General features: G+C 46.5%; 1 protein-coding gene across 4 annotated transcripts in view; it reads right to left on the bottom strand.

Moving 5' to 3' along the window:
• The window catches only part of esr1 (estrogen receptor 1), a 447574-nt gene that overhangs the window by 246196 nt on the left and 181250 nt on the right, over positions 1 to 20128 (bottom strand). For all 4 annotated transcript variants that reach the window (XM_038805682.1, XM_038805662.1, XM_038805671.1 and 1 more), the window contains one exon: positions 3946 to 4272. In XM_038805682.1, the coding sequence (XP_038661610.1) occupies positions 3946 to 4272 (327 nt within the window). The remainder of the gene's footprint in view (positions 1 to 3945; positions 4273 to 20128) is intronic.

Raw genomic sequence — 20128 nt, 5'->3', positions numbered from 1 at the left:
CAGTCCCACACAGCAGTGAGTATGTCCTACTCAAATGCAGCTAGATATTGAGTAGGAATTGAGATAGTAAACTAGTGTGATAGTCAAAAGATGTGCAGGTTAGGTGGATTGGCCATGCTAAATTGCCTTTAGTGTCCAGGGCTGTGCAGATTAGGTGAGGTTATGGGGTTGCAGGGATAGGGCGGGAGCCTAGTTAGGGTGCTCTTTCAGAAGGTCGGTGCGGACTTGATGGGCCAAATGGCCTCCTTCAGCACTGTAGTGGTTCTATGATTTTCTGGTTCTATGATTCTACATCAGTGGAGAAGGTTAAAAAGGCACTGAAAAAGGTTGGGCGAAGTATTCCTTTACACAAAAGGTGAGAATCTGGAATCAGCAGGTTGCTTAAAGCCAGAAAATTTGTCTCACTTAAGCAACAGTTGGTTGCTGCAGTGAGAAGACGGCATAGCTGATATTCTGGGAGGCTGAGTGGTGGGCTGAAAGGCCCTGTTTTCATCCTGGGCTGAATTGTGATCTTGCGAACATCACCATAAAACGCTTACATGGGAAAGCAAATTCAGTACATTCCTACCCTGTGTTGTCCACTCTGAGCCAACTTTCACCCTGGTGAAATGTTCTGGAGGGTTCGGGGGAGGATTGTAGCGATTGTTATAATTCACTTCCGCCATCACCGAATTCCCTACTGGATGAATTTAGGTATCCTCTTTGATCAGTGGTCGCACTCTCGCCCCTGAACCAGACAATTGAGGGGTCAAGACCCACTCCGGAGACTTTAGCAAAACATCTTGTGTGACACTAAATCTTGCATTGTCAGGGATTCCCTCTCTCGAATGAGATGTAAAACCAAAGGCTCTTCTGTCCCCTCAAGTGAAGTTAAAAGATCCCATGGCACCATTCATCAAAGAGTTGGTTTCCAAGGTCAATATTTATCCATCAGAAAGGGTCACTAAAACAGTTTGTTGGTGGTGGAGTGGAGGGGGGGGGGGCTTGTTATGTGTAAAATTGGCTGTATTTCACACTTTTCATCATTGGCAAGAAGTACTTTGGGAGTTCCTGTGGTCACAAAAGGTGCTATATAAATGCAAGTTTCTTTAGTTATGATGCTGGTAAATTGCGTTGGTGAATCCATCATTATTTCCCAGAGTTCGGCAAATGAACTTGTGGTGGCTGCATCATCAGCAAGCAATGGAAAATGGAGGACAGGAAAGATAAGTTTGAGTGAAGCAGTTCTCGATTGCCAATGATAAAGAGTCAGAAAATGGCTGCAGGCCAGTTCCACGAAGGATATTTCCACAAAACAGACAGACGCTGCCACAGTTATTAATAACACAAATCAACGGAGCTTCGGGATGACTGCTGGATGACATTAGAAAGGCTGCCAAGAACTGGATCTCCTCCAGTTGCTGTCTCAGTTTGCAACTGGAGCCCACTGCCAATTTTAGCAAATGGTGATCCAGTTGGAGGAGAAGGTGCCTCAGTGCACCAGGGTGGTGGCCAAAATAGTTTGAGGTAGGAGGGGCTGAAGTTAAACTGGAAATTCTAGAGAGTCTATAGTCTGAGGGAGCTGTGGTTACTGTTTGGAGGTAAATTTCTTGGCACTTGTTGGAAGCCTACCAATTTTATCCACTCCTGAAGCCTTCTTTGGCACAAGCACCCAAGCATATGCCGTTGGGACAACAGGAGATGACAGTGTAGGGGAAAGCGATATATTTTGTTCTCCATGCATTCAAACATTCCCAGATCTAGTATGGTCCACCCCCATGCTTTTTCAAACTATTCCCTCAAGTCTCACAGCAAGAATCCACCCCCACTGACTATTTAATTTCACAGTTTAACATCTCTGGTCGTGCCAAGGTGCACAATTTTGATTTATTAATTTACAATTGGGAAATGAAAGAAATACATCTAATTGTGTTACATTCTGTCATGTAATAGATTACAAGGAATTAAACTTGCATTTATGCAGCATTTTACAGATGCTCGGCATGTTCCAAAGCATTTCCTGCTCAATGGATTAACTTCTGAAGTGTGCTCACTGGGGCTCAGTTTCCATGAATGTTGTCCCAATCGATCACATAGACACCAGTTATAAACAAAGATTCACAGTGTTAATGTTGAATTGGGTTGTAATAAAATACATTCAATTTGGTAAATAAGCACAGCTGTTCCCCATTGGGGAATGATTAGGGAACAGTTGCAAGGCTATATAAACCTTTGGGTGTCTGGGTGAGTCTGTGACTTTATTTTGTGTTTTTGGAAATAAACCTGTTTTAAGATAGAGTCTAGCTTCAGACTCAATAGGCTGGATTCTCCAGTCCCTCTGATGAGTGTTCCTCGGTGGCGCGCTGTCCAGGCAGCGGGCTCTGTTCCCGCCACCGGCCAATGGGATTTTCCATTGCGGCCAACCCTGTGCCGCCGGGAAACCCATGGGTGAGGGTGCGCTGCCAGCGGAACAGAGAATCCTGCTGGGGGAAATTCACCCCATTGTTCCTCAATGTCCAATTCTTGGAATTAACAAGCTGGACCTCTTAGCCTACTGCAGCTATCCAGGTTCTCAATTGTGCTACCCTCTCCTCTCTGAACTGTCTCATATTGACTCCAGCATCACAATACGCAAGTCAGATGCTTGACCGTATTGATGAAGAAGGGCTTAGATATCAGGTTTTATTTGGGGAGGAGGTTCAGCAATAAAATTCGAATGTGATTTGTGCCCGGTCGTGACACATCCAAGTGGCATGGCAACACATTCCAGCACATAATCGACCAGGCAAATGGGTACTTTTCATGACCAAGGGTCTTAATATTTCTCTTCTCCTTGTCCTTGGTTTCCCACAAATCCTATGAAATTACAATACCTGCCAAAACGTCTCGCAGTCAGCCAGGCATTTCAGCACAAGAATTACAGAAACCATTTGTAAAAACCAATCAAGCAGAGAGTTCACAACACAGAAAAAGGCTTTCAATCCTTCGCTGCTGCCAGTGTCTGACATACATAGCTACACAGGTGGGATATTGGGGCTTTGGAGGCAGGGCAACGCTACCTGACACACAATCATAAATCGTCAAACAGTGAAACAGGCCATCAAATCAGTGCAGGCATTTGCCTCCACATGAACCGCTCCATTTTAATTCCTTTAAAATTATTTCAGCAGGGGTTTGTGGCAGAGAATACTACCCTCAGTATAAGGTTAATTTTCTGATGTCCGTTCATTTTTGTTACAATGTCAAACCTATACTTGCTATGTTGCATGTGCTATGCACCTCACACATCTCTCGATTTTGCATGGTTGGACATGACTCGCTACCTACACCATAGCAACGTGTTGTCATTTTACTCGCTCCGTTTCAAACCAAACACACGCATTCTCTTTGAGAGATGCTGATACTGTGTTCAAAACAATAAAAAGATGTTTAACCATCAAAGTCTGATCAGAAATTATTTCTGATTCCCACTGGACTGAAGCAGTCTGAGGTTTTTCTGGCAGAGACAATCTTGTCAGGTAAGTTGATTCAAAGTGTATCTCTCTTTGGTTTAGGGGATGGTTTAGCACAGGGCTAAATAGCTGGCTTTTAAAGCAGACCAAGGCAGGCCAGCAGCGCGGGTTCAATTCCCGCACCAGCCTCCCCAAACAGGCGCCAGAAGGTCGCGACTAGAGGCTTTTTACAGTAACTTCATTTGAAGCCTACTCGTGACAATAAGCGATCTTCATTATATTTTTTTCATTTCTGAATCTTTATAGAAAAGGCACAAAGGAACATTGAGGCAATCTTGGAACAATGTCAAATATCTGAATGAAGGTTATATTTGAAATTATTAATTTATCTGTACTTTGTTCTGACACTGCTATTACATGTCAGCTCTGTGTAGGCTCATGTGATGTGCTTGTACCTTAGCTGTTGCAAGTTACGAAAATCAATCAAGAGACAACCAAAACGATGTGGTCCTACCTGGAACCTTCTTAGCCCAAATGATCATGTGCACCAGCTCCTTATCAGCCAGGTTTGTTAGCAAAGTCATCATGGACGCCTCAGTGAAGGGCTTGCTGGGGTCATGTTCAGAGTAAACCATGGGAGGCTCGGCCTCCATCAGGGTGCTGAGAATCTCGTCCGATGTCATGCCCATCAGTGAGTTCTGCTTAACATTCCTCTGTGCCGGGCTTACGCTGCTGGAGGTTGGCCTGCTGGTGACCCCGGTACTTTTGATGATGTGGTCCTTCTCATCTTTCCTCCGCTTGTGCTTCAGCATCCTCCCGCCTCTACGGTCCTTGCGGATACCTGATAATTTGAGAAAAGAAAGGTAAAAATCCAAACTGTTTAAACAGTGCCATTCTCTGCTCATGAGTCACAGAATCATTGAGTTTTGCAGCACAAAAAAAAAAGAGGCTCTTTGGCCTAGTGTGCCTTTGCCAGTCATCAAGAAGCTTTCTATTCTAATCGCATTTTCCAGCACTTGATCCATAGCCTTGTACGCAATGGCATTTCAAATGCTCATCTAAATGCTTCTTAATGTTGTGAGGATTCCCGCCTCCACTGCCTTTTCAGGCAGCAAGTTCCAAATTCCAACTACCCTCTGGGTGAAAAAGCTTTTCCTCAAATCCCCTCTTATGCCCCTTACCTTAAACATATGCCTCCTGGTTATTGACCCCTCTACTCCGGGGAAAGGCTCTATCAATGTCCCTCATAATTTTGTATTTTCACAGTAACTTCATTGAAGCCTACTTGTGACAATAAGCGATTATTATTATTAAAAGTCAGTTCCTATTGTGTAAATTCTGAAACCGGTATTAATGAAATACTGGCAGTGTGGACCACAGTAGTCATTGTCTTGGGCACAGGACTGTTTTGGCAAAATTAATTATGAGGATGAAACAAACATTAAATTCAGTGCGAAAGCAGGAAGGACAGAAGGCGGGGTAGGGCAGTACGGTGGCACAGAGTTTAACATGTTCAAAAAAGGGAATAGGCATAACCCTGGGAATTACAGGCCAGTTAGTCTTACTTCAGTGGTAGGCAAAGTAATGGAAAGGGTACTGAGGGATAGGATTTCTGAGCATCTGGAAAGACACTGCTTGATTAGGGATAGTCAGCACAGATTTGTGAGGGGTAGATCTTGCCTCATAAGTCTTATTGAATTCTTTGAGGAGGTGACCAAGCACGTGGATGAAGGTAAAGCAGTGGATGTAGTGTACATGGATTTTAGTAAGGCATTTGATAAGGTTTCCCATGGTAGGCTTATGCAGAAAGTTAGGAGGCATGGGATAGTGGGAAATTTGGCCAGTTGGATAACGAACTGGCTAACCGATAGAAGTCAGAGAGTGGTGTTTGATGGCAAATATTCAGCCTGGAGCCCAGTTACCAGTGGTGTACCACAGGGATCAGTTCTGGGTCCTCTGCTGTTTGTGATTTTCATTAATGATTTGGATGAGGGAGTTGAAGGTTGGGTCAGTAAAAAGGTCCCGTAACAGCCTCCCCGAACAGGCGCCGGAATGTGGCGACTAGGGGCTTTTCACAGTAACTTCATTTGAAGCCTACTCGTGACAATAAGCGATTTTCATTTCATTTGCAGACGATACGAAGATTGGTGGAGTTGTGGATAGTGAGGAGGGCTGTTGTCGGCTGCAAAGAGACATAGATAGAATACAGAGCTGGGCTGGGAAGTGGCAGATGGAGTTTAACCCTGAAAAGTGTGGGGTTGTCCATTTTGGAAGGACAAATATGAATGCGGAATACAGGGTTAATGGTAGGGTTCTTGGCAATCTGGAGGAGCAGAGAGATCTTGGGGTATATGTTCATAGGTCTTTGAAAGTTGCCACTCAAGTGGATAGAGCTGTGAAGAAGGCCTGTGGTGTGCTGGCATTCATTAGCAGAGGGATTTAATTTAAGAGCCCTGAGGTGATGATGCAGCTGTACAAAACCTTGGTAAGGCCACATTTGGAGTTGTGTGCAGTTCTGGTCGCCTCATTTTAGGAAGGATGTGGAAGCTTTGGAAAAGGTGCAAAGGAGATTTACCAGGATATTGCCTGGAATGGAGAGAAGGTCTTACGAAGAAAGGTTGAGGGTGCTAGGCCTTTTCTCATTGGAACGGAGAAAGATGAGGGGCGACTTGACAGAGGTTTATAAGATGATCCGGGGAATAGATAGAGTAGACAGTCAGAGACTTTTTCCCCGGGTGGAACAAACCATTACAAGGGGACATAAATTTAAAGTGAATGGTGGAAGATATAGGGGGGGATGTCAGAGGTAGGTTCTTTACCCAGAGAGTAGTGGAGGCATGGAATGCACTGCCTGTGGAAGTAGTTGAGTCGTAAACATTAGGGACCTTCAAGCGGCTATTGGATAGGTACATGGATTACGGTAGAATGATGGGGTGTAGATTAATTTGTTTTTAATCTAGGACAAAAGTTCAGCACAACATCGTGGGCCAAAGGGCCTGTTCTGTGCTGTATTTTTCTATGTTCTAACAGTGAAAAATTGGAAAAGGGGGTGGGCATCAGCAAGGCTGCGGTGTGAGTGGGAGGTATTTGTTGGGAGGGTGCACGGAGGGAGGAGTTTGATTCCTGTTGGCGTTTGTACTTCTAGGTTACGTATTTATTGAAAATGCCTTCAATTAATTGTTTTTCAAAAAAGAGTAAAAGTATTGGAAATGGAAGGGAAAAATGATGTTTGGCTGACAGCCAAGCATTATCCAACCGAGTAATGAATCTTTTTGCTTTCCAATTGGTGTAGGAAGACCGTGCATCACAAGGATGGATGTGTTGACCAACTAATGGCTGGTGTGTGGGAGACAACTGATGTGATGAAACCTCCCGAAGTACATTTAATCACAGTTGACAATCCTAATCTGAAACACAGCACCTCTAACAGTGTGGCACTCCCTCAACACTAAAGAGCCAGCTGAAGAGTCACGGATTGGAGTGGAGATCAATGTTCCTGATTTCCCTGCCATTAACCACTCTTACTGTTGAATGTCCCTCCGACTACTCTGCACAATTTGGTGTCTTAACCCGCCAAATGAAAATTGCTGGTGGCCTATTGAAACCGGGAAACAAAGGGCACAATTTAACTATAAAAAATCTATGTCTGGGTTTGGGGAGCGTTTAGTGGGCTGTTTCTCAGCAGCCTCAGTGCCGGGAAACACCCCGCTATTTAATGGCACTTTGCCGGTATTTTTGGCCTCGGGGAGTTTCTCTCTGACAGACCACACTTAGAGTCATTTCCTGCTGGCAAGCAAGAAAGAATCCTCACAGATCGGGGCACCATCTTGTTTGGCTGCCCCGACCATCTCCCTCCCCCATACCTCAGGAAGGCCTCCAGGAACACCCCCTCTCCCCTCACTGGTAAGTCCTCCCGGGCCCGATCCTTGGGCACCCTGGAAGTACCCCTGCCAACTTGGCAATGCTGCCAGGGCATTGGTGACACTGCCAGGGTGCCAGGTTGGCATGTGATATATATCTCAGCACAGGTAGCAATCCATGTGTTCCTCTCTAGTATTTTCCAGTCCTTTGGGTGGCACAGGAGGACAGTGGATAGCAGTTTCTTCACAGCTCCAGGGTCCCAGGTTCAATTCCTGGCTTGGGTCACTGTCTGTGTGGAGTCTGCACGTTCTCCCCGTGTCTGTGTGAGTTTCCTCCGGGTGTTCTGGTTTCCTCCCACAAGTCCCAAAAGACAGGGTGTTAGGTCATTTGGACATTCTGAATTCTCCCTCTGTGTACCCGAACAGGCGCCGGAATGTGGCGACGAGGGGCTTTGAACAGTAACTTCATTGCAGTGTAATGGAAGCCTACTTGTGACAATAAAGATTATTATTATTAAACTCCTGACCTCCATTTTCAGTCACTCTCTCATCCGGACTGCCATTAAATGTCCCCTTCTCGCCTTGATCTCCCCCCCCCCCCCCCCCCCAATTCTCTGAGCCCAATTTCCCTCGTCTCTCTCTCTCTCCTTCAACCTCCAGGGGTGGATATTGAGCAGGTGAGGTTGTGAGGTAGCAAGAAAGTTAAGTGAAAGTTGTCTGCGCACCAGCTATTCCAGATCATAGGAAACGAAGGAGTCCCAAATTAGGGGTCTGCACCATAATCCCTCATCGATTGGGCATCACTGCTCAATATTGCAAATGGGCTCTATGTCCCCCATAAGCAGGTGTATAGATTTACTGCCCTAAGGGACCATGGACCATGACTATAAGACTCAGTTGTGAGCAACTCCTATATCTGAGGTACAAGGTTCCACTCCAGTGGGGTGCTGAGGGAGCAATGATGGAGTGCAGCACTGCTGGAGGTGCCGTCTCTTGGATGAGACGTTAAAACAAGGCCCCACCTAACCTCTCAGCTGGATGTTAAGGTTTCATGGCACCAGCAGCAGGAGAGTTCTCCCTGGGGCCCTGACCAATATTTATCCCACAATCAACATCAAAAAGAACCGACAACTTGGTTGTTGTTGCACTTTCTGTTTGTTGGAGTTTGCTGTGCACAAATTGGTTGCCACCTTTGCTACTTTAGAACGTACTTCAAAAGTTCTACATTGGTTGGAAAGCACTGTGAGACATCCGGAGGTCATGAAAAGCACAAGTCATGAATTTGAGTTGTTCTTTTCTCACTCATATTCGATATATTGGCTTCTCATGCATTTCTCTTATCCTCCAGTAGGCGGACTAATGAGCACTCTAGAGATGGGAACAACTGTACACCAGCCAACTGGTTTATTTTACATGAAATTCATGACTGAATGGAACGTCATTACCAGAATGAGCCTTAACTCTTATCATTCATCTTAACATCAGAAATAATACAACTTAGCCTACCTTCAACTTAATAGTCAATCTTGCTGCACTGACTGATTGACCCATTGAGTCTGCACCCACCCACTGAAAGAGCACCCGAGCCGGACCCACTCCCTCACCTTATCCCCTTAACCTCACTTAACCTTTGGGCACTCAGGGGCAAGCTAGCATAGCCAATGCATCTGCACATCTTTGGACTGTGGGAGGAAACCGGAGCACCCGGAGGAAACCCATGCAGACACGGGGAGAAATGCAATCTCCGCACAGACAGTCACCCAAGGCCGGAATTTATGCTGGTGCTGTGAGGCAGCAGTGCTAACCACTGTGTCACCTTGCCGCCCAACTGATTAGAGACAACACTTCCTTAAAATGTATCAAACTCAAATTCTTAACAAGCATTCTTCACCTGGAGAGAGAGAGAGAGAGAGATAAACCCTACCCTTCCCCAACCCCCTTTGTCAAAGATCAGCTTATTGAGAAGCGATTACCTCCCTGGTTGGTGTGATGGCAACGAATCCACATTGCCTGCTTTTCTATAGGACTCATGGTGTGGTCAATGAATACAGGTCATTCTATGAAAATAGGATGATTGGTACGGGAGTAGGCCATTCAGCCCCTCAAACCTATTCTGCCATTCGATTGGGTAATGGCTGGCCTGTACCGCAGCTCCATTTACTCACTTTGTTCCACATCTCTTGGCTATTTACCAATCAAACAGGCGTCGACGGGCAGAGTTTTCATTTGGGATATGTTTTAAGAGTCTAACATTACAGATGAAAGTTTCCTTGGAATGGATTGGGCAACGTCATTGGTTCAAGCTAATCTTGGCTCAGCAACAGCGCTGAGCAGACAATCGTGGGTTTAAACCCCACTCCAGTAACTTGGTCCCAAGCTGAAGCTTCCAGTGCTGAGCTGAGGAAGGCAGTGAGACATTAAATCAAGGTCTTGTTGGCCCACTCAGGTACATGGGAAGATCGCATGGTGCTACTTGATGTAGAGCTGGAAGGTTCCCTCAACCAACATCACCAATAACAAGTTATCTGCTCATTAATCTCAATGTTGCTTGTGGGAGCTTGCTGTGCATACGCTGGCTGCTGTGTTTCCCGTGTTACGACAGTCACAATACTTCAAACATACTTCATTGGTTGCAAAGTGATTTGGGACATCTTTAGGTCCTGAAGGACACAATAGAAATGTAAGATTTTCTTTTTACACGCAAGAAATAGATGAATGATTTTATCAGGTAGTTAGTCTATTCAATGGCCTATTCAATGGAGGGAATTTTACCAGAGCAAGTGGGTTCGACAATGGGTGGATGTTTAAAAGGGTACAGGAGGAGGGCATTGTTTTATTAAGTAACTTGAGTGTGTATAAATAGGGGACAGCTGGAACACTTGGGATGCGAGGACAGCAATGAGTTGGGACAAAGTCAATGAAGGGCAGGATTTACCAATCTACCTGTCCTGCCGTTGACAACGCTGGCAAACCCGTGCACCAGCTTGGGACCGGAATTTCCCGCCGGGGTGAACGGCCGGTAAATCCCGCCCAAACTCTCTCAATAAAGAAAAACTCTAGGTGGAATTTAATGAAAACATTTCTAAGTTAATTTGTGGTGGGTTTTGCAGGGATTTTCTCGGTGGCTCTGCCGGCGTGTTCCCCACCGCTATCAAATGGCACTTCAGGGCAGCACGGTGACACAGTAGATTAGCACTGCTGCCTCCAGTTTTGATCCCAGCCTTGGGTCACTGTGTGGAGCTTGCACATTCTCCCCGTGTCTGCCTGGGTCTCACCCCCATAACCCAAAGATGTGCAGGGTAGGTGAATTGGCAATGCTAAATTGCCCCTTAATTGGAAAAAAATAATTGGGTACTCTAAATTTATATTTTGAAAAATCACACTTGGGACTCTTGGGAACAGCGCAGAGAAACACATGGCTATACAACGTGACTTGCGTTGTATAAGGGGCCTCAGCAGGGAACGTGCGGCCGAGGCCGCATATTGCCCCATTTTTAGCAAGAGATCTAAAAGCCATTTTTAAATGCGTCCCGATCTCCAAGGACCCTGAAGCGATCCCCGACACCCACTCAACCCAAATGCACGATGGGAGGGCCTGACCCCCCCCCCCCCCCCCCCCCCACTCCCCACACACCACCCCCTCCCCCAATAGCCATGCAGGGCACCCACCGCCTGAGCGCACACATTCAAAAATGCCAGCCTGGCACGTTGGCAGTGCCAACCTGACGCCCTAGCATGTGCCACCCTGCCCAAAGGGCCTGCAGTTGGGGGCCTCCGATCCCCTAGGAGACCCCCACAATGCTGTTCCATCTGGTCCCCATGTGGGGGGACCAATTCTGAACGGCGCTCGCCCAAGGTCTCTGAGACAAAAGGGATGAGACTGTCTCGCTCCAATATGCAGTTTTGCCAAAAAGTGATCCCACCCACAATGGCCGGGATTTACATTACATTCCGTCCCCATAGAGTCCGGATCCTTGAATCACCCCGCACCTTATCAATATTTGCCGCCCAGTAGTAACATAACAGATTAGGTGCTGCCAACCTCCTCGATTGCCTATCCCTTTGCAAAAACATCCTACAAACCCGAGGAGTCTTACCAGCCCAAACAAAAGTAGCTATCAATTTATTAACCCTGCAAAAGAAAGCCCTGGGAAAAAAGACGGGCAGACACTGGAACAAAAACAAAAACCTCAGGGGAATATTCATCTTCACTGTCTGTACCCTTCCCGCTAAGGTCAGAGGGAGGGCGTCCCACCTTTTCAAATCGGCCTTTACCCCATCCACCAGACTAGAAAAGTTACGTTTATGGAGCGAGGCCCAGTCACAGGCCACCCGGATTCCCAGATACCGGAACTAACCCAATCCAGACGAAATGGCAACCTCACCAAATCAACTCCTCTCCTTGGAGGATTCACCGGAAGATATTCACTCTTGCCCAGATTGTACCCCAAAAATGAGCCAAACTTCCTGAGCAACTCCATTATTTCCCCAACATTGGAGAGTGGGTCCATGATATGCAGGAACAAATCATCCGCATATAAAGACACCTTATGCTACCTCCCCCGATACACTATCTCTCTCCATCTGTTAGACGACCTCAATGCGATGGCCAGCGGCTTGATTGCTCAGGCAAACAAAAGCAAAGACAGTGGATACCCCTGTCTTGTACCCCTCTTCAGCTGAAAATAGCCTGTGCTCAGGGCATTAGTATGTACACTCTCGGTGGGGGCCCTGTACAGAAGCCCAATCCATGAAATAAATTTTGGCCCAATGCCAAACTGCCCCAGGATCTTCAAGAGGTACTCCACTCAACCCTATTGCACATCTGCTCCCCGTCCATCAAAATAATCACCTCTGGCTCGGTCCCGAAGGAGGGCGATAACACAACATTTAACAATCTCCTAATATTGGCCGACAACTGACAGCCCTTAACAAAGAATAAAGAAACGTACAGCACAGGAACAGGCCCTTTGGCCCTCCAAGCCTGCGTCGACCATGCTTCCCGTCTAAACTAAAATCGTCTACACTTCCGGAGTCCGTATCCCTCTATTCCCATCCTATTCATGTATTTGTCAAGATGCCCCTTCAATGTCACTATTGTCCCTGCTTCCATCCACTCCTCCGGCAGCGAGTTCCGGGCATCCACTAAAAAATCCTCCGAAATCACCACAGGTAGGCAGGGCTCCAAACGCATTGTCAACGCCTTAGCCAACAACTTAGCATCAGTTTTTAACAACAAAATAGGCCGGTACGGCCCACATTCCATGGGATCCTTTTCCTTCTTCTGGATCAAGGAAAATGATGCTTCCACCAGTGTGGCTGGCAACATCTCCCAGGATATGGAATCATTAAACAGATCCAGTAAAAGTGGGACCGACTGACCAGCAAACAGTTTGTAAAATTCAATGGGGAACCCATTTTGACTCGATGCTTTGCCCATCTGCATTAACTGAATACAGCTCATGATCTCCTCCGGCCCTATCGGTGCCTCCACTCCTGTTTTTTCTCCTGCCCCACATGCGGAAAGTTCAACCCAGCCAAAAAGTGCTTCATTAATGAACTATTCTCCGGAGGCTCTGACTGATACAACCCACAGCAAAAGGCATCAGACACCTCATTAACTTTCTCCGCGGCAGAAACCAACCCGCTACCCAAGTCCCTCACCTGAACTATCACCCGGGAGGTAGCCTGTCGCTTCAGCTGGTGAGCCAACAGTCGACAGGCCTTCTCCCCATATTCATAAAACGTCTCCTTTGAGTGCCACAGCTGCCCATTGACAACTCAAATTCCATCTGCAATTTATTTATTTCCGCCAGTAACTCCGGTGATTTTGATTTGATTTATTATTGTCACATGTATTAGTATGCAGTGAAAAGTATTGTTTCTTGCATGCTGTACAAACAATGCATACCGTACATAGGGAAGGAAGGAGAGACTGCAGAATATAATGTTACAGTTATAGCAAGGTGTCGAGAAAAGATCAACTTAATACGAGGTAGGTCCATTCAAACGTCTGATGACAGTAGGGAAGAAGCTGTTCTTGAGTCGGTTGGTACGTGACCTCGAACTTTAGTATCTTTTTCCTGATGGAAGGAGGTGGAAGAGAGTATATCCGGGGTGCGTGGGGTCCTTAATTATGCTGGCTGCCTTTCTTAGGCAGCGGGAATTATAGATAGAGTCAATGGATGGGAGGCTGGTTTGCATGATGGACTGGGCTACATTCATAACCTTTTGTAGTTTCCTGCGGTCTTGGGTAGAGCAGGCCCCAAGCTGTGATACAACCAGAAAGAATGCTTTCTATGGTGCATCTGTAGAAGTTGGTGACGGTCGTAGCTGACATGCCATATTTCCTCAGTCTTCTGAGAAAGTAGAGTCGTTGGTGGGCTTTCTTAACTATGGTGTTGGCATAGGGGCACCAAGACAGGCTGTTGGTGATCTGTACACCTAAAACCTTGAAGCTCTCGACCCTTTCTACTTCATTCCCATTGATGTAGATAGGGGCATGTTCTCCACTATGCTTCCTGAAGTCGATGATAATCTGCTTCGTTTCGTTGACATTGAGGGACAGATTATTGTTGTCGCACCAGTTCACCAGATTCTCTATCTCATTCCTGTAATCTGTCTAGTCATTGTTTGAAATCCGACCCACTACGGTGGTGTCATCAGCAAATTTGAAACTTGAGTTGGAGGGGAATTTGGCCACACAGGTGTCAGGGCGATCGAGTATTGGCCGACCACCTTGAGAATGGAGTCCACCAGCCTCTGCCTCTCCACTTTCCCAGATTTATCCCTACACGTCTCATAAGAGATTATCCCCCCTAATAACCGCCTTCAGGGTTTCCCAGAGCATAGAAGGCGAGACCGCTGCATTCCTGTTGAACTCAATGTGCTACCCAATGGCAGAGGATACACACTCACAAAAACTATTACCCGCAAGCAACAACGCAGAATCGCTGAGCAGAAACTTATAGCCAAGTTCCGCACACATGAGTACGGCCTCAACCTGGACCTTGGATTTATGCCGCATTACATTCATCCCCCACCATCTGGCCTGGGCTTGCAAAATCCTACCAACTGTCCTGGTTTGAGGCAATTCACACCTCCTTAACCTGGGGTTACCCCATCTCTAGATCTGTAAATACTTAATTACCTGCAAATGCTCACATTCAAAGCATTGTCTTGCATCTCTGACTTTGTCTATATATATGTTTCTGGAACATACCTCTTCATTCACCTGGAAGTTTTTGGTGGGTTTTCGGTTTTAAGGTGCGAGGAGGAAAGTTTAGAGGAGATGTGACGTCCATCTCCCCGGCAGCGAGTTACGGGCATTCACCACCCTCTGTGCAAATTTTCGGTGATCAGGGCAGCAATTAAAAATGTTATCCCGATCTCCCGCTACAGTGGGGCTATGTGTGGCCTCGGCCGCGCGTTCCCCGTTTATAGGTTCATAGAATTTATAGTGCAGAAGGAGGCCATTGGGCACATCGAGTCTGCACCGGCTCTTGGAAAGAGTACCCTACCCAAGGTCAACACCTCCACCCTATCCCCCAAACCCAGTAACCCCACCCAACACTAAGGGCAATTTTGGACACTAAGGGCAATTTATCATGGCCAATCCACCTAACCTACACATCTTTGGACTGTGGGAGGAAACCGGAGCACCTGGAGGAAACCCACGCACACACGGGGAGGATGTGCAGACTCCACACAGACAGTGACCCAAGCCGGAATCGAACCTGGGACCCTGGAGCGCTGAAGCAATTGTGCTATCCACAATGCTACCGTGCTGCCCCTTGGGGCTAAACCTAAGGGTTTAGGCCCTTATTCAAAGCGAGTTGTGTTGAATAGCCATGTGCTTCTCGGCACTGCGATTACCGGGAAATACTCGGCTAATCGCACTCGTTCAAAGACCTTGTTCCCTTTTGGGAAGATCGCGCCCATGATTCAGAAACGGCAAGGTAAGGAAGTGTGAAGTCAACATTCTGCACATGTTTGACCAGTTGCTGACATCAAGTTAACATAAGTAAGTGTTGTGCGCCATGTGACTGTGTGATATTTAATTCTGTTATAAGGTAGCTGAGAGACCTCCAGGTATGCCGAGACTTAGCTTCCGGCGGCTGGAAGGATGGAGACGGCTGGAGGACCACCTCCGATTCTCTGGTTCTCCCTCGTGTCTTTCCTGTCTTCCTCTGTGAAGAGGAAAAGCTTTGAGTGGGAGTTATGAATGGCTAAGATTTGCTGGGGGTCACTCTGAGGGATAGGCGTGGCACTTTAATAAGAGAGGGGTGAATGTCAGTGGTGGATGGTCAGATGGGGATGTGAGGAGGTGCAAAGACAGAGAAGGATGGGTTAACTTAGTTAGTCTGGGGAGTGGTGTGCAAGAGTAAGCTTGGGAAGGCAGAGTCAAAGGGAATGTTGGGATGCTATGCTATGCGCTGAAAGTACTTTTCACTGTACCTCGGTACACGTGACAGTAAACAAATCTAATCTAATCATATACTTGCTTATTTTTTATTTGTTCAGGGGATGTGGGCATCACTGGCTGGTCCAGCATTTATTGCCCATCCCTGGAACTGAGTGGTTTGCTAGGCCACTTCAGAGGGTATTTAAGAGTCAAAGAACAAAGAACACTTAACAGTACAGCACAGGAACAGGCCCTTCGGCCCTCCAAGCCTGCACCTGTCTAAACTAAAACTTTCTGCACTTCCGGGTTCCGTATCCCTCTATACCCATCCAATTCATGTATTCGTCAAGATGCCTCTTAAACGCTGCTATCGTACATGATTCCACCACCTCCCCTGGCAGCGGGTTCCGGGCACTCACCACCCTCTGTGCAAAAAACTTGCCATTCACATCTCCTCTAAACTTTCCCCCTCGCACCTTAAACCCCTAGTAATTGACTTTCCAACCCTGGGAAATAGCTTCTGACTATCCACTCTGTCCACGTCACTCATAATTTTGTAAATTGCTGAGAGTCTGGAGTCACCAGGCAAGGGTGGCCTATGTCTTTCCCTGATGGACATGAGTGAACTAGATGAGTTTTACAACCATCGACAATGGTTTCATGGTCATCATTAGATTTTTTTATTCCAGATTTTCATTGGTGGGATTCGAACCCGTGTCCCCAGAATATTAACCTGGGCCTCTGGATTACTCATCCAGGGACAATACCGCTACACCAGATGCCATCCGTATCCAGGAACATGGGGCCAAACTCCAGCTGCTAACCTCTGCAATCCTCACCCACACCTCTGAGGCAGGGGTGAAATCTCTTTGTGGGTCCTTAAAGACCGCAGCACAGCACTCAGAGGTGTGTGCGGGGTGGGCAGCCTGTGTCATGTTGGGAATCCACTGCTGCAATTCCCTCCTCTGTTTAAACAGCCGGACAATCCGGGGCAGTGTCCCTGTAAATAATTCAGCTGTATAGACCGATGCAGGTCACCATCATGTCTGATGACTGTAGTTGGTTGGGTTCCAGATTGCTCACAGGGTACAGGGCTCTCCTGCTGCCAGTGCGTCGCTAAGGTACAGCAGCCCCTCATGCCTCAGATACTGCCGCTTTGCAAGGAGTTAACCCCTTGTGGGGAAAATTTAATTCCTAACTAACTCTCAGCTGCAACTGATTTTAATCATCTAAAGAGGGTCAGGGAAGAATTTTCCAGGTTTTGTTCCCTAAATTGGCCTCTTTTATTTCTACTTCATCCAGGGGCTCACAAGCTTGATACTGTGGCTTAGGTGGCTAAAGCACCTGTCTTGTAAACAGGAGATGCTAAGTTCAACTCTCAGCAGTGCCTTTATGTGTTTACGTCAAAGCAGCTTCTTCAAGAACAAATACTCGCAACTGCATGATGAAAGCAAAACATGTTGGCAAGATCTCCAGGAGATCACATGGCTGTGTGGGTAGGAAGTGATGCATCATCCGTGACGGTATAGAACAGGCTGGAAAAACCCACTGGACTTTTTATGTATCACCTTTTGAACAAATAGGCAGAAATCTCAAAATGTGACAATTCTGTTTCTGAAAACGGCTGTAGACAGTGAGCAAAAAGAGAAGCAGTTGGAAGAAAGACATTGCAACGATTCTCGTGTGATACAAATATCATAATACATAAAATAAAACACATTTCCATATTCCATGGAATTCAAAAGTCAAAGGAAGACTTGCGTTTATATAGCACCATTATCAACCACAGTATATCCTGCCAATTAAGTAACTTTTTTCTGAAGTGTGCTGACTGTTGTAATGTCAGAAACCCAACAACCAATTTGTGCATAGCAACAGCCCACAAACACAGCAATTACATGACGACCAGATAATTTGTTTCAGTGACTCTGGCTGAGGGATAAACATTGGTCGGGAGGAACTCCGCTGCTCTTTCTCAGAATAGTGCAATTGGATTTTTTATGTCACCCTGAGAAGTTTGATGTGTCATCTGAAAGAGGGAATCTCTGGCAGCGCAGCACTCCTTCAGCGCTGCACTAGAGTGCAAAGCGAAATGGGAATAAGAGTAATGGGAATAAGAGGAATAACAACAAAAGATAACATGGGGGGGGGGGTTAGGGGCAGAGAATCACAACGCAGAGAAGGGAACAGCAGATTTTGCAAATGGAGGGGTAGAAGAAGCTATGAGAAGAGGAGGGACAGATCACAGTTGGGAAAAGTCAGCTCAAATAGAAGGGGCCGGTCACACAGGTCGGGAAACAGATCTAAGGAGCAGGCGCCTTGCTTTTTTGTATTCAGGTCTCCGGAGTTGCACCTACAGCCTCCTAATTCAGAGATGAGAGAGCTGCCGACTGAATTATAGCTCACACTTCAATCATTTGCATTTAGAAAGCTCCCTTTGTGACCTCCAGACGTCTGAAATCACCTTACAACTAATGTGGTACTTTTGAAGTGTGCTCATGGTGTAATGTCAAAAATACAGCTCCAGATGTACAGTTAGGTAAATGATCACCAACTCTGCACACTGCGTTTCATCCTTCAGTAAGTCCATCTCCTCACCAACCCCCAAGCTAACACTTAAATGTCAAGCTATTGCCAATGGCTAACAAACACTTGGAGGTCAAGTCGTTGTTCATTCCCCAGCCTGGCCACGGATGTCCCCTCAGCCACTCACATCCACTCACCACAAAGCCACCCTTGGGTCCCTAAGACTCATTTACATATCATTCAGCTATCGTTTAACCCATATCGGTTTCTCAGGGATGTCAAAACTTTCTTTCTCTTTTTCTTTTGCCTGTCAGTTGCTACTCCCTCAGCGCCACCTCATTTCAAATCCATTTTTCTTTCCTTTCTCCAGTCTCCTAGACGCAGTGTTGCCTTTCATAGAATTCCTTCAAGAACACCTCCCAAACCCCGTGACCTCTGCCACCTAGAAGGGCAGTGTCCAGTCCAGAGATATGGTCATCACTCAATAATTCCCGTACCAGCCTCCCCGGACAGGCGCCGGAATGTGGCGACTAGGGGCTTTTCACAGTAACTTCATTGAAGCCTACTCGTGACAATAAGCGATTTTCATTTCATTTCATTTTTCATTTTATAAGACTTTAAGTAAATAAAGAAAGGGGTGCATTTATGTAGCGACTTTCAAGATCTCTAGTCACCTGCCAATGAAATACTTGTTGAAGTGCAGTCACTCTCGTGATTCGGAAAACAGTCCATCGGAGAGGTTGGGGCTGTCCTCTGGAGAGTGAAGATTAAGAAGGTCATTTGATTGAGGTCTTCAAATCATGAGGTTTCTGGACAGAGTCGAAGGGAAGAAACTGTTCCCCTCGGCAGAGGGTGGAGAATCAGTTATGATTGAGAAAAGTAGCAGTGGTGACATGAGGAAAAAAACTTCTCGTGCAGCGAGTGGTTAGGGTCCAGAATGCACTGCCTGAGAGTGTGCTCGAGGCAAAGTCAGCTGAGGCTTTCAAAGAGAATTACACAACTATCTGAGGAGAACAAAACTTGCAGAGCAATGGGGAACAGTGAGGAGAGTGATGATTTGCCCTCGCAGAGATATGATACAAGCATATGAACATACGAATTAGGAGCCAGAGTAGGCCTCTCGGCCCCTCGAGCCTGCTCCGCCATTCAATAGGATCATGGTTGATCTGATTGTAACCTCAACCCCACATTTCTGCCTACCCCTGATAACCTTGCTAAGCAAGAATCTATCTAGCTCTATCTTAAAAACATTCAAAGACTCTGCTTCCACAGTCTTTTGAGGAAGAGAGTTCCGGAGACTAACCCACCACCCTCTGAGAGAAGAAATTCTCCTCATCTCTGTTTTAAATGAATGGCCCCTTATTTGTAAACAGTGGCCCCTAGCTCTAGATTCTCCGACAACCACATCCACCCTTCAGTGCAGTGTTAATGTATGCCTTGTGACACTAATAAAGATTATTATTATTACCCTGTCAATACCCCTCAGGATCTTAAAGGTTTCGATCAAATTGCCTCTCATGTGGCAGACAGAATGACTTTCTCTTGTACTGTAACTACTCTATGATCCTATGCTTTCATAATTCCATAACAATGAGATGTAAGACCAGATAATTTGTCTTGGTGATGTAAAGGATAAAGATTAACCAGTCCACCGGCAGGAACTCCCTTGTTCTTCTTTGGAATTTGAGAGGGCAGGTGAGCGGGGGAGGGATTTCTGGTTGGAGGCCAACTTCATTGTTTCATTGTTATTGGCGACTGGGGGGGGGTGTCAGATGATGGGGTGGTGTTGGCCCAGAACCTCTTCAAGACCAACTAGGCAGAGACGTCAGATTTCCCGATACTGTGAACCTGCCAGGTACAAGTTGTGCCCACAGTGGAGGGTGTGACTCCTGGGATCTTGGCCACTG

Source organism: Scyliorhinus canicula, chromosome 1 (assembly GCF_902713615.1).
Source record: "Scyliorhinus canicula chromosome 1, sScyCan1.1, whole genome shotgun sequence".
NCBI lineage: Eukaryota > Metazoa > Chordata > Chondrichthyes > Carcharhiniformes > Scyliorhinidae > Scyliorhinus > Scyliorhinus canicula.
The sequence above is the reverse complement of the archived record's forward strand: the minus strand, read 5'-3'. Positions and strand labels throughout refer to the sequence as shown.